At 33.2% G+C, this 13451-nt stretch overlaps 1 protein-coding gene across 1 annotated transcript in view; it reads left to right on the forward strand.

Annotated features, from left to right (window-relative positions):
* The first annotated feature begins 273 nt into the window (after positions 1 to 273).
* Positions 274 to 13451, forward strand: part of LOC144449635 (palmitoyltransferase ZDHHC5-like) — a 35674-nt gene continuing 22496 nt past the window's right edge. The window contains exon 1 of the mRNA XM_078140209.1: positions 274 to 377. Coding sequence (XP_077996335.1) covers positions 274 to 377 — 104 coding nt within the window. The remainder of the gene's footprint in view (positions 378 to 13451) is intronic.

Genomic DNA, 13451 nt, shown 5'->3' on the forward strand with positions numbered 1-13451 from the left:
TAATGCGCGAAGCTTAATTTTATCAGTGTAGAATTAAAAATAACAAAACTAATTTAAATAATGACGTGACTGTTATTCATAAAGTAATATTTAAAAGTGAATAAATCAAGGTTTTATTCAATATATACAAATATATTAATATTTTGTAGGTTTCTTTAGTTAGCGCCATGAGATGGTTAGGTGTTGTTAGGCACTGTCCAATTTCCAGAGAGGAAGACCACCTAAACTGATTTCTCTATAATATCCACATAAATTTTGTGATTTGTCGCAGATATGGCCTGTTGCAAGAAAAAATGTAAACCATCAACACAGTACATTCCAGTGACCTTTGCATATTCGTTGCTACTTGGATGTACAACTCTGTTCTTCGCTTTTCCGTAAGTATTATAATACTCGATACATTGTCATCGTAGTATAGCCCATTATACGCACGGCTCGACTCGAGGTTCCAAGCCTTGCCGTTAGTTTTTTTTTAGACTGGTCAAAAACATGCTTGTAGGCTTACATGTACGTCACGCCCCTACTGTTTGTAGAGATGTCCCGTCGTGTCCAGCAGTTCGACCTTTATTTTAACGGATGCTCCCAGTTAGCAGTTTGTTTTTCTCAACACGTAGTAAATAATTTCATAATCATAATATCAAATCAAAGGCTACACAAGTTATGTAGTACAGCCAAAGTACATATCCGAGCATCATTGATGCCTGTGACTTTAAGTAACTTGACTGGTTGTCTCCTGGTTCTGTATATCATGATCAGTTTTTTCTCAGCTGCTCAACTTGAACCCCTCCCACACACACACAATTAAAAACGACTAAAACTATCTAATGACTACAGCAAGTACTGTTTGTACATGCTGGTAATGTCAGTTTTATTTCATAACAACACCAGTGTCAATGGTATTTGTAATTTCCACAACAACAATTTGGAAACCTTCCAGTTTTATGTTACAGGCCAATGACCCTATAACCCACAAATCAATATTAAAACAACTGCAGCCTTCAGTTATGAAAGAAAACAAGCTATGCTGAGAATCACTGCTGGAGTTCAATCAAAACATTTCACTGAGATCACGTTTAATCACCGGATAAGAATTGTTCAGTTTGTGTGCCATTAAGTGATGATGGAAACTTATAGTATTATTCACATTATGCCCAGCATAATGACCCTAAACATTTTGAAAATAATTGAGGTCAAAGTGACTGTGAAGAGCGTTGATAGTACATGTAACTTCTAAGTCTGTGATAACCCCAGACTAACCTTGCAGAAAAGGATATCATATCTGTATCATTGATGTACAAACACCTAATAGTGTATAAATCCATTTACTGGCTTAACTAAAATTTGGGTGTGGCCGTATGCAGGAGGTAAATTTGTGAGCATACTTCTTTATTTGATAGCTCTTAAACTCAGACCTTCACTATCAAATTGTTTGAAATTGAATTGTGTATCAACCTGATGCTTCGGTTCATTTGAATACAACTTCCTGATTAGAGTGGCCTGACTTGACTGTGTTCGACCAATCACAGACCAATTGTGCAATACTTCCCTAGCTACCATAAATCCAGTACATGTCCTGTATCTAAGTTGATTCTAATTTGTTGAATATAAGTATCATTTTCAAAATCATAACAACATTCTTATAATATGTTATGAAAGTTAAAATATAACATTACCTCCTAATAGGTTTGTGTATGATACATCGTATATGATTTATATTAATTTGTGGGTGAAATTTAGATGCCTGGTTTAAGTCAGTTATAGAGATTGAGATATAAATGTAAAGGAAAGTTAATATAACAAGAATCCGTTAATTATTTACTCTGAAAGTGAAAACATATTCATGTATGTGACAAATGACCTGCAGGGCAGCCGGGGCTCAAAAGTGTAATGTTGCTGGAGATTTGAATTTGATTATCCAATTGAGTCAGACTAGTATTACACTCTGATATAGTATAGTAGAATTCAAAGATATTTGACACTTCTTTACCTAGAGGTTGAACAAGAAACTGTACTAATATGTAGTTTGTTGCAGCATATCACAGTGTGTTTGGAAAAAAATCATTTATCATAAATTTTCTTCTCCTTAAAATTCAATAAATATGCATATTTTTCTAATGTGAAGACATTTGTACAGTTGAGTTCAAAAGGTAACTTAGGTTCATTGTAGTAGTTATCTAAAGGTGTTTCTAGCAGTGCTCATTTCTTGAGATATATTCACATACATTTACACTAATGGCGTTTTTGAAGAGAAGCATGTGACCCAGTTATTTGTAAGACTTTTGACGACCCAATTGTAACTGTTCATACATCACAGCTAATTTAGTTTTCTAGTACAATGTACCACATGTACCATATTCACCCTTTTTATACGTTTTCACTGTTGACATTTTGCAGACATTATTATTATCATCTTTTCTGCCTTTTCACGGTTCGATCAGAACTACATACTTTGTCACCACTGAAGAATCTAACTGTACAATTTTTACTTGTGTGCCTTCCCCTGCTACCCTTGTGTATGTTGTTGTTGTTTTTTAGCACAACTGAACTGAGGTTCAGTAGTGCTATAGGGATCGCCTGGCGTCTGTCTGTCTGTGTGTGTGTGTGTGTGGATGTGTGTGTGTGTGTAAACAACTTAAAGTCAAAAACCGCTGAACCGATTGCCACGATATTGGGTGGGTCCATTACCTTGGGTGTCTAGTTGGGAAATTGTTCAAATCAAAATGATCGCATCACAGGTGTGTGATTTGGGTCAAAAAATGTGATTTTTGGTCAAAAAACTTAAACTCAGAAACTACTGGGCAGATTGGTGCGAAATTTGGTGGGAACATTCTTAAGGGGGTGTAAAGTAAGATTTGTTCATGACGGGATGATTCCATCAGTGATATGCAAATTAGGGCTAAAAATGTGTCTTTTTGGTTAAAAATCTATAATTCCAAAACTATTGAGCAGATTGGGCTGAAATTTAATGGGAATGTATCTAGGGATGTATGGACAAAGATATATTAAGCATGCCATGATTCCATGAGTGATATGCAAATTAGGTGTAAAAATGTTCATTTTTGGTCAAAAACTTATATCTCAAAAAGTACTTGGTCACCGAGTCTGAAACTTGGTGAGATGTTACTGAGTGTTATTTTTCAAAACATTTTGACAAAATTGGCCCTAGCGACCATGACCACGCCCTTAGCAACAACCAAATGGCAGTATATTTTGGTCAAATAACAACATCATATGGTAGGCAAATGAGTAAACATTCAAAAAATGTATGCAAATACCGTAGCAACCATGACCACGCCCATAGCAACAGCCAAACGGTCGTGTATTTCACAAAGATAACAACAGGGATTAATAGACAATTGAATAAACGTTCAAAAAATGTATGTAAATTTGCCTAGCAACAAGACCACGCCCATAGCAACAGCCAAATAATCATGTATATTGCAAAGATAACAACAGGAATAGAAAGACAAATGAATAAACATTCAAAAAATGTATGCAAATGTGCCTAGCAACAAGACCACGCCCATAGCAACAGCCAAATGATCACATATATTGCAAAGATAACAAAGGGGATTATTAGACAATTAAATAAACATTCAAAAAATGTATGCAAGTGTGCCTAGCAACAAGACCACGCCCATAGCAACAGCCAAATGATCACATATATTGTGAAGATAACAATGGGGATTAATAGACAATTGAATAAACATTCAAAAAATGTATGTAAATATGCCTAGCAACAAGACCACATCCATAGCAAAAGCCAAATGATAGCATATATCGTAAAGATAGCAACATGGTTGGATAGGCAACTGGATAGTCATTCACCAAATGAACACTTATTGTTAGCATGTTAGCATTTTTAAAAACTGTACAGTTGTGCTACAACGCCATTGGCGGTATTTTTATAGTTGGAATATGAATAAATGTTTCCTTAAAAGATGATTTAAATAAACATGTATCATATTGTCTTGCAGTCTTATTTAAAACCAAGTAAAGATCATAGTGATTTGTGAATTGATTAATCTTTGTTCATGGAGAGTAATTAAATGTGTACCATTAATTAATTAGGAAACTAATTAAACTTAACAACATTACTGTAATTAACAAATGTTATCACTGGGATGTCTTTCAAGCTCAAAATGTTTATGTATCATATTATGTAAGTCAGAGAGGTTGTTGTTTTTAAAATCCTCTTAGACTTCAGGTCAAGTGTGCTAGCAACAAACATGGACCTTACAGGATTCTAAATGGTGTTAGTGGACAACTGAGTCTGTTAGTATTTTATTATGCACCAGATTTAAACTGAATGCCTCCCGTAAGGGAATCACTAATTGTGCAAATAACTCATTAAACTAAAAAAACTATAGTAACAGGCTTTTTTTGGACAGGTGTGCTTTCTTAGGTTAATGTATGTGCCAAATTATACGGAATTTGAAGAGTGCATGATACTGCTTAATCACTGAATATTGTTCATTATTCAAAATATTCATTAAAGGTAAAAGTTGCAGCAACAAACTTCATAGGACAGGTGCATATTATATGAATTTTAAGCTTGCATTCTTAAGATACAGCCTAGTTACCTAAAATAATTGATTATGCAAATTTTTCATTAAAACTGTAAGCTATATCAACACATGTTATAGGACATATCCACTTTGTTATGGTTAATGTATGTACTAAATTATATTGAAATTCAAGTATGCATTCTTATGATATATCTTAATTACCAAAAATCATTAATCATGCAGATTAGTTAATATCAAAACTGTAAGGTACATCAACAACTTCATAGGGCGTATAAAGTTTGTTATGTTTAATGTATGAAGTAATTATATTGAAATTGAAGTATGCAGTCGTAAGATATAGCCTAATTACCAAGAATCATTAATTATGCAAATTATTCATTAACACTGAAAGGTACATCAACAAATTTTATAGGAAAAATGTATGTTGTTATGTTTAACGAATATCTAAATTATATTGAAATTGAAGTATGCAGTCTTAAGATATTGCTTAATTAGTTGATTTCATTGATATGCAAATTTCCCTAATTAACATGAACAGATCTAGCTCAAAAACTAATCAGGTCTAGCCATTACACCAAACATTATATGTACTAAATTTCATTATAATTGAGCTAGTCGTTTTTAAGAAAATGGTGATACAGACAGACACACACACACACACACACACACACACACACACACACACACACACACACACACACACACACTGAGAGAGACGGATGTATGACAGACACACAGACAGACATCCCCCTTTTAATAGATAATACCTCCTGTACCCTTGCGGGAGGTAAAAAGAAATGACATTCAATCATAATGTTATCTTATAACAGAGTGACATTGACTAATAGGTGACATCTAACATGTGTTAGTAATCTATAGACTATTAATCTATCCCAGGGGCACTGTTTACAGGTTATAGTAAAACCAATTGATGTTGTTAGTGGTTTTCTAAACTACCCATTTATGATCTCTTATAAAGGGGAGATGTTATTAAAGAAATCAATGTCTGTCTGTCTGTTTGTTTGTCTGTCCCATCATTATCTCAAACTTCAAAGACCACTGACTCATATGAAATGAAATTTGTTATTTATAGTTCTTACAGAAAGCAATGTCTGTCTGGCTGTCTGTCAGCCTGCATGTCTGTCTGTCAGTCAGTCCTATCAGTATCTCAAACTAAGGTATTTCAAAGACCACTGACTCATATGAAATAAAAAAGTGTAATTTATACAAATGTAGTCCTTGCAGGAATTGCTACAGCTGATTTTGTAACCTAACCTAAGGGGGCTTTGTCACTACTCATCCATCAACTCGTAGTGACAAAACTCATACATGTAGATCACAAGTATTTTTGGGCTGAATGAACGAAAATATTGGAGAATAATTATACTAGCGCCAGTAATATCAAAGAAATATTGGTAGAAGTAATGGCAGTTTTGAATGTTTTGAATCATATTTTGAACACAGCAGAACCAATGACGTAGACAGGCGCTGTTGCAATGTAGAACGACCATGGTATAAATTCCATGTTTTGGCTTATGAATGGTATAATGATATTGAGAACAATTTCTATTTTCAATATTTCTTAGGTTTAACTTTCAGAACAAAAACAAAGGATTTGTGTTATTCATGAATTTGATATAGGCTAACCCTAGAAGTCCGTAGATTCTACAAAGTGTATATAAATTACAATTATAAGCTGACAGGCTGAGATAGGATGTCAGGCATTATAGGGTAAAGGAATAATTTAGATAGAAAACCCTGGGAGAAATACCTATGGGACCTCAGGTAGCTGTACATGTACTTGCAGCCCTTAGGAAAAAACGCTAATAGAGTCTCCAATTTACATCGTGTACGTGAGTCATTCTCTACCCTTTCAACTAAGCAGTTAGCTAGACTGAAAGAGCCAGGCGTTCCTTCCGCTTATATAATGTGTTCTCTGGGTAGTAGGGGATTACATAAGCGGACCAATAGCTGGACCTTTCAGACTAACAGTTTGCATGATGAAAGAAATGTTTTAAATTTATTACTGTCATCAAAAAAATGACATATCCACCCTCTCCCCTCACATGCTCAAAGCCACAGTAGCTGTAACTGGAATTTCTTGTTCATGACATTTTATATTTTTGTTTTGCTGATTCATGTATGATCACTTCATTGATCAAACACGAACGTTCTACATATTGACCATTTGTTAACAAACTAATCTGGTCCTTATGGGTGACTACAAATCAGGTGTAATTTCACCAAACAAACAAGGATTACCACATAGGGATTACCAGGTACTAAGTTTTAAAGGCCAAAGTTTCAATCCCAGGTTCTCACATTAGTGTTATAATCATAATCTTATAAGTTGAGGATAAGATTATTAATTTCTTGTAGGACAATTTTTTTCTCTGTAGTTTTGCCAGGTAACTGTTTCTCACACCTAAATTTTATTTCTTATCAGAATTGGATTTTAAACTTGTAAGGGAAAAAGTTGGATCAGAGAGATAGATATATGCATGTTACTGTTTTGTACATATGTGATAGTAGTATACATTCTGTACATGTTACATGTCTGTTATAGTTAGTATAGGACATCAATCCATTTTATGAAAGAAACCTAATAGCTGAGATTTATGTATGCTTTATTTCATCTCATCTCATCTACAATCGATGATTGAGATTGTGTTGCCATGGTAATAAGCTTGCATTTAAGAAGCTTCAGCAAGATCTCAGAAAATCATTATTGTCTCATTTCCCAGTTAATCTTCGCATGATAAGTAAAGTATTTCCAATCTCATGAGATGCCATTATCATTACATTGAGTCCCACTATTTCATAGAGTATTTGGTTCAAGGTTGATTTGCAAGGCAAGCTCACGTTATCTATCTCTAGATCACTATGTGTGATGCATACTTTGAAATTTTCAAGTGCATGTAATGGGTGTTCATGCCTCTAGAAGCAACAGATTGCTTTCATATTAAACTTAAGCATGTTCATTTATGATTATTTAGGGTCTGTATTTTCTTACTAATTGAATGCAGGGTTTTCTTACATTTTCTTTACACAACGTATATTTCTTTTGACAGTAAGAATGAAAATGCAGAAGTCATTTTGTTTGATTAAATAAATTATGGATAATTATAATTTTTTTCTTGTAAATATAGGATTTTTTTTAGTACAAGTACAGTCATGCATTACATGTAAATGTCTTCTTTAATAAAGAATGAAAATGCAGATTAATCATTTTGTGTAACAAGTGAAATACTGATTTTTTTTTCACAGTTTTATCAATTTTCTTCTAAATGTAGGCAAATAAAGAATGAAAAAGAATGATAATTTTGTTTATCAAGTAAAAATATCAGTTATTTTCGCAGTTTTAAAAAAAATTCTTCTAAATGTGGGTTTTCTTAGCTACAAGGAATGAATTATGTCTTTCAATAATTTGAACAAAGAGTGAAAAGACAGAATGAGCATTTTGTATGTCAAGTAAAAACATGGAGAAAAAGTTATCAATATGCTAGATATTGCATTATTGGGGAAGTATTGCTTGTTGTTTTTATCATATTTTTTTTATAACCATACTGTTTCCATCCATATTGTAAAAACTGTCGATATAAAAATAAACTGGAAAGGATTTCTCTTTGTAGCATTTTATGTGCATAAGAGATTGCACCATACATACAGTCTGACTTGCCATAATCGGATTAAAATTTAATGTCGAAATACAGCTAGATGTATTACTCGCAGAGAGACAAAATAAAAAACAAATAACAATATACAAAGGAAATAGAGGTAAAGAAAGGAAACATGACTGTTTTCCTGCTTCTATACTTCTCAGTGAATACAAGGACACATTCATTTTGCATTATGGTTATTAGCATTACGTAACAAGATATTGTCCAAGGAGAAATGTGTACACAAATATCTAAAAAAAAAAATTACTAAAAAATTACATAGCAATGGAGAATTTATTCCAGAGATGTGATTATTTGACACAGTATACTGCTCTAGTGAATGAGTCTCTTTAGAAAGGAGAGTATAAGTATTTCTTTCAAGTTGTTAGTCTTAATTCAACTGTTATAAGAAGACATGTGTAATAAATAGTATTAATTCTATTCTTAAATTGTTGAGGAAATTCACAGAACTTTTGAGTTTTTTTAAATACAAATTTCCACAACTCTTTTTCTAGAAAAATTGAGAGAAAGTGTAAATTGTGATATCCTTTGATATATATTAAAAATAATCAGTATGCTCTAACTCCAGCAAGTTGTTGAGGAAATTCACGTAAATGAATTTTTTCACGCAAATTTCCATGATTCATGTCGTAATTTTCTTAGGAAAAAAATGATCATTCTTGTAATGAGAGAAAATCGGTAAAATTTAAAATTGTCATAAAAACTTTGATATGTAGCTGATGGTAGTGACATCTGATGACGTCAATACTAGTCTGATAAGCTTTAAAGGTTGAATATAGTTGACGTACTGAACTTGGAAGACAAACTTACATGTACATATAAATATCATAATATCGATAATGTTGCCATGCATTGTTGACATTATTGTATTCCAGTAGAGCAAAAATTCATCTCTGGATTTTGTGAATATTTTATTCTTTTAATTATTTATTTATATATTTAGTTGTTGTTTTTTTATACCTGTATTTCTTTTCCCTGTTGTCTCTTTTTCTGATGAAATAAACATTTAATGTATGACTGCTTGAAATTGACACATTTTTTTTTTTTGCATTTTTGCATATTGAGCCTATGAAACAAAACAACATCACAAGTCATGTCCTTCAAAAATACAACATTCCTCAGTGTTTTTGCAATGTCTATCATATCTGTCTAATTGAAAATATTATACGAAGGTTAAATATATACATTTATGTCACAAAAACAGCTCAGTTCACAATTCAGAAATATTTAGTTTCGAGGTCAGAAATACAGGAATATTACAAATCATTTGTTGTTTATAGTATCAAGTCCCAATGACATAGACATACCATACTGGTCAATGAAATGTGAGATTTCCTTATTATGTATAGCTACCCAAGACAACTCACTGACACTTTGATGTAAACAGATTGTTATTTCGTATACATGTATGTTGAATTATGGCTGCGTGTAGTGGAGAACACATATGGTAATTGGTATACAAATGTAACATATATATCAGGATTACATTGAATCTAGCCATTTTGGGAGTGCACTCACCACTGCCAGTTTTAAGTGATTAATTATATTGTACATGCTTATTCAGAAAGAATCAAGAAAGAATCACAGAACTATTAAATTTAAACAAAAACTAGCATGTTTAAGAAATGCTCAATCAAAATTAATGAGGTGCAGCCCACCACAATGGATTTAGAATAACCTCCAAACCTCCACCCCACCCACACACGCCCACATACACATTTATAATTACATGTATATATGCCATACATATATACATATACACATGCTTACGTATACACTGTACATACATACATACATACATACATACATACATACATACATATTATACACATACATACATACTGCATACATTGTACACACCATACATATATACACACCATACATACCCACACACACCATACACACACACACACACACACACACACACACACACACACACACACACACATAAACACCTTTCTTATGAATGATATAGTTGGGACTATCGTGATTAAGTTTTCAAAGATGTAACCAAATTGGAAAGTGATACAAACAATGTTTTACCTTTTACATTTATATTTTATATTTGTACATAAGCAGGTCATCAGTATATGTGTATATATTATACATAAGAGAATATTTAATAATATCAAATGTTTTATGTGACACAATATTACATGAAAAGACACATACATGTAATAGTATAAGTGAAAACAAAAAATGCATAATAACAGATGAACACTAAACATGGTCCTTAATAAATATAACAAGAGCATAACAAATACATAATGCAATTACACATGTATACAGTATATCATTCATAACTGGTCATGGGTGTGTAGCATTTTATGTAAGTTACTGGGTACATGTATGTGTGTGAGCAGAATACATTTATATTTGAGTCACAATATAAAGATAAAGATGTAGATTAACTATACGGTCTCCATTTACCGTAGTCATGGGAAAGTCATACAGCTACATGTACAGTATACCCAAGCCGGAATAATGTGCTGACCTGTTATATCCCTCATAGTATATTTTAGGTCTCTATTTCATATGGTTTAGAGACCACTTTGGCTTCCAGACTACTTATGAGTTATATTTGTAAAAAATGAATGTTTCATTTGAATATTACTGAATAGACTCAGAGTATAGCATAGGTAAGTACGAGAGTATTGATTTAGGGCAACAATTCATGTTAGGGGAGGGGAAGGGATGTCAGGTTAGGGGGAGGGGAAGAAAAGGGGTGTCAGGTAAGGGGGGGTAGGGAGGGGGAGGAGTTGTAGGGTGATAAGGATGTAACAACATGTATATTTAGGTCATATGACAAATACTGAAGAAACAAAATATACATAATGTGTACATTGATAATATCACAAAAACATACTTTCTAACCCAAATATTTTGTTTTTTCTTACCCAAATATTTGGACAAAACTCTTTATTTACAAATGTACATGTATAGACAGAATCTCAGTGTAAAGGTGTATACAATGACACAAACATTAATAATCACCTATGCTTGGCAACTAAGTATGTACAAGGGGTAAGTTCTTGCTATGTTTTACAATGAGTTCTGTAGAATTGCATGTATTGTAGAATAAATAAAAATACTGAACTCAATACAATACCAAATCACTAGAAACAGTTTTTAGTCAGTGAACATCCACAGTGTGTGATTAATTTTGTCTACTTGTGTTGTGGCTCTCAGATTTTAACCTAATTTATAAGAAAATAAATACATGTACCGTCTTAATCAGTAGAATTACACGTACACATGTTATAATGAACAGTACAAAGCTGAACGCCATGCAATGCCTAAGAGACTGTTTTAGTCAGTAAATGTCATGTGTACTGATGACATCCACTAAACTGTAATTGGTTTTTGTCTATTTTTGTTGTGTCTCTCAGATTTAATCTAATCTATTTAAAATGTAACAGTGCATGTAATTTGGTTTGTCATCGTGTATTCCTATTTTCCTGTTCATTTCCTCATTGATATTGCAGACAGGTATGGTGACAAGACAATTGTGACCCCTGACCTTGCAAATAATGAACCCCCCACATGCATGCATGTCAGCTAACAATCTGGGTCTGCTCTGTGGGATGACCTGATATGAAATCAGAGTGATACTAGTACATGTCTATCTATGTAGACACACTTCTGCTTTTCACTGCCAGGAAACTATATGCATGTATATATGTATGTACTGTAAGTTGTACATATATACACTGTAATATTGGAAATGGCTAAAAATTTGTACATTGTCCACACTATCAATACATTATGTTTGCTTTGAATATTACGGTATTTGTTTACAATGTATAAATAAAAGTTATTAATTTATGAAATACATGTGTGCATTCATATAAAGAATACATGTACAGTTGAATTTATATATTACACAAGACAGTATAATAGGATGTACAAATGTGCTGTGTAAGTTATTATCGTCTAGCCAGTCCCTATTAATATTATAGTTTAGTGCTATCCCTCATTGAATCTGTCAGAATAGAGACCACATTTGCATCCATGATCCGCACTAGTCCCCACATGGAAATGTCAATCAGTTCAAAATCAATTTTAAGTCAGTTCTCCTGTCCCGAATTGATTTAGGGACGACATCGAAATCAAAAGCATCGTAATTACGCGTCGCTACGAGTAAAGACTAGTAACTACTAGTAGTTACGATGTACTACGGTGAATATTCATAAGTCTCAACGCATATTCATATTCAACGCATGTTCATGGTTGTAGACAATAAAAAGTAAACACCTATTGTCCGTTATTCATGAGCCCAAACTACGACCATTTACGCGTAGTCTTCATCGTGAAAAAAATAACGAAACAAAAAGATTTTCTTTCCTGTGCGCAAATCAGTTTCACGCTTACTTTTTTCAATGTTATCCATTCGATGCCTTCTAAGTTCTATGGCATTCGTACAGTCGGCTAGTAAGTCAACTAAGTGTTTCAGATATATTTAGATGTTTACCTAATATGTCTTGCCTAAAAATACCTTGAAGAAGAATTTTTATTCGAAACGTCGGATTTTACATTTATTTATTCGGACTGCCTCACAAGTTCCTTATGCACTTCTCGGCTGGTCAACAAACATGTCGACCATTTTCGTCTGGCTGCTGAACGGTGCATTGATCGTGTTAGATTCTAGTCGCAGGATTCGTCAGTCGAAATCAAACATTGCCCACAAAAACAAATTAAAAACTAAAGCTTGTCTCGCATTAATATATCGTTTGATTTGATTGATTTAGAAGTCACCTAAAAACGTTTTGTTTCTTCAAAATTTTGAGGAAAAACGTCATTTATATAACGAAATTTCGGGCTACGAATAACTGAATACGTTCATGACTTGCGTCTCTATGTTTATATATCTACCGACATCATGCATCACGCCACGTGTTGCCGAACATTGCGATTTCTCAACTCAACCCCATCATTTAGGAATGTTACTGTACTGAGAAACATAAAAAATTAGTTGTTGTTTTAGAATATATAAAACAAATCCCGTTATTCGATGATATAAAAGTCAAAACTGCACTTCCGCAACCCGGAAATTCAACAGCATTTCTTGGCCCTACCATGGCCGCCAAGCGTGAGCTTGTAAGTTGTACTGTTAGTTTGTACTGAATATTGAAACTTTGATTTCGTGCATATCTTATTGGTTTTTTTTAATGAATATCGCCCATGAACTTGCACTCATAAAAACATGTGCAGTACTAGTTTCATCAGCACATTACTGGCTGAG

Source organism: Glandiceps talaboti, chromosome 18 (genome assembly GCF_964340395.1).
Source record: "Glandiceps talaboti chromosome 18, keGlaTala1.1, whole genome shotgun sequence".
NCBI lineage: Eukaryota > Metazoa > Hemichordata > Enteropneusta > Spengelidae > Glandiceps > Glandiceps talaboti.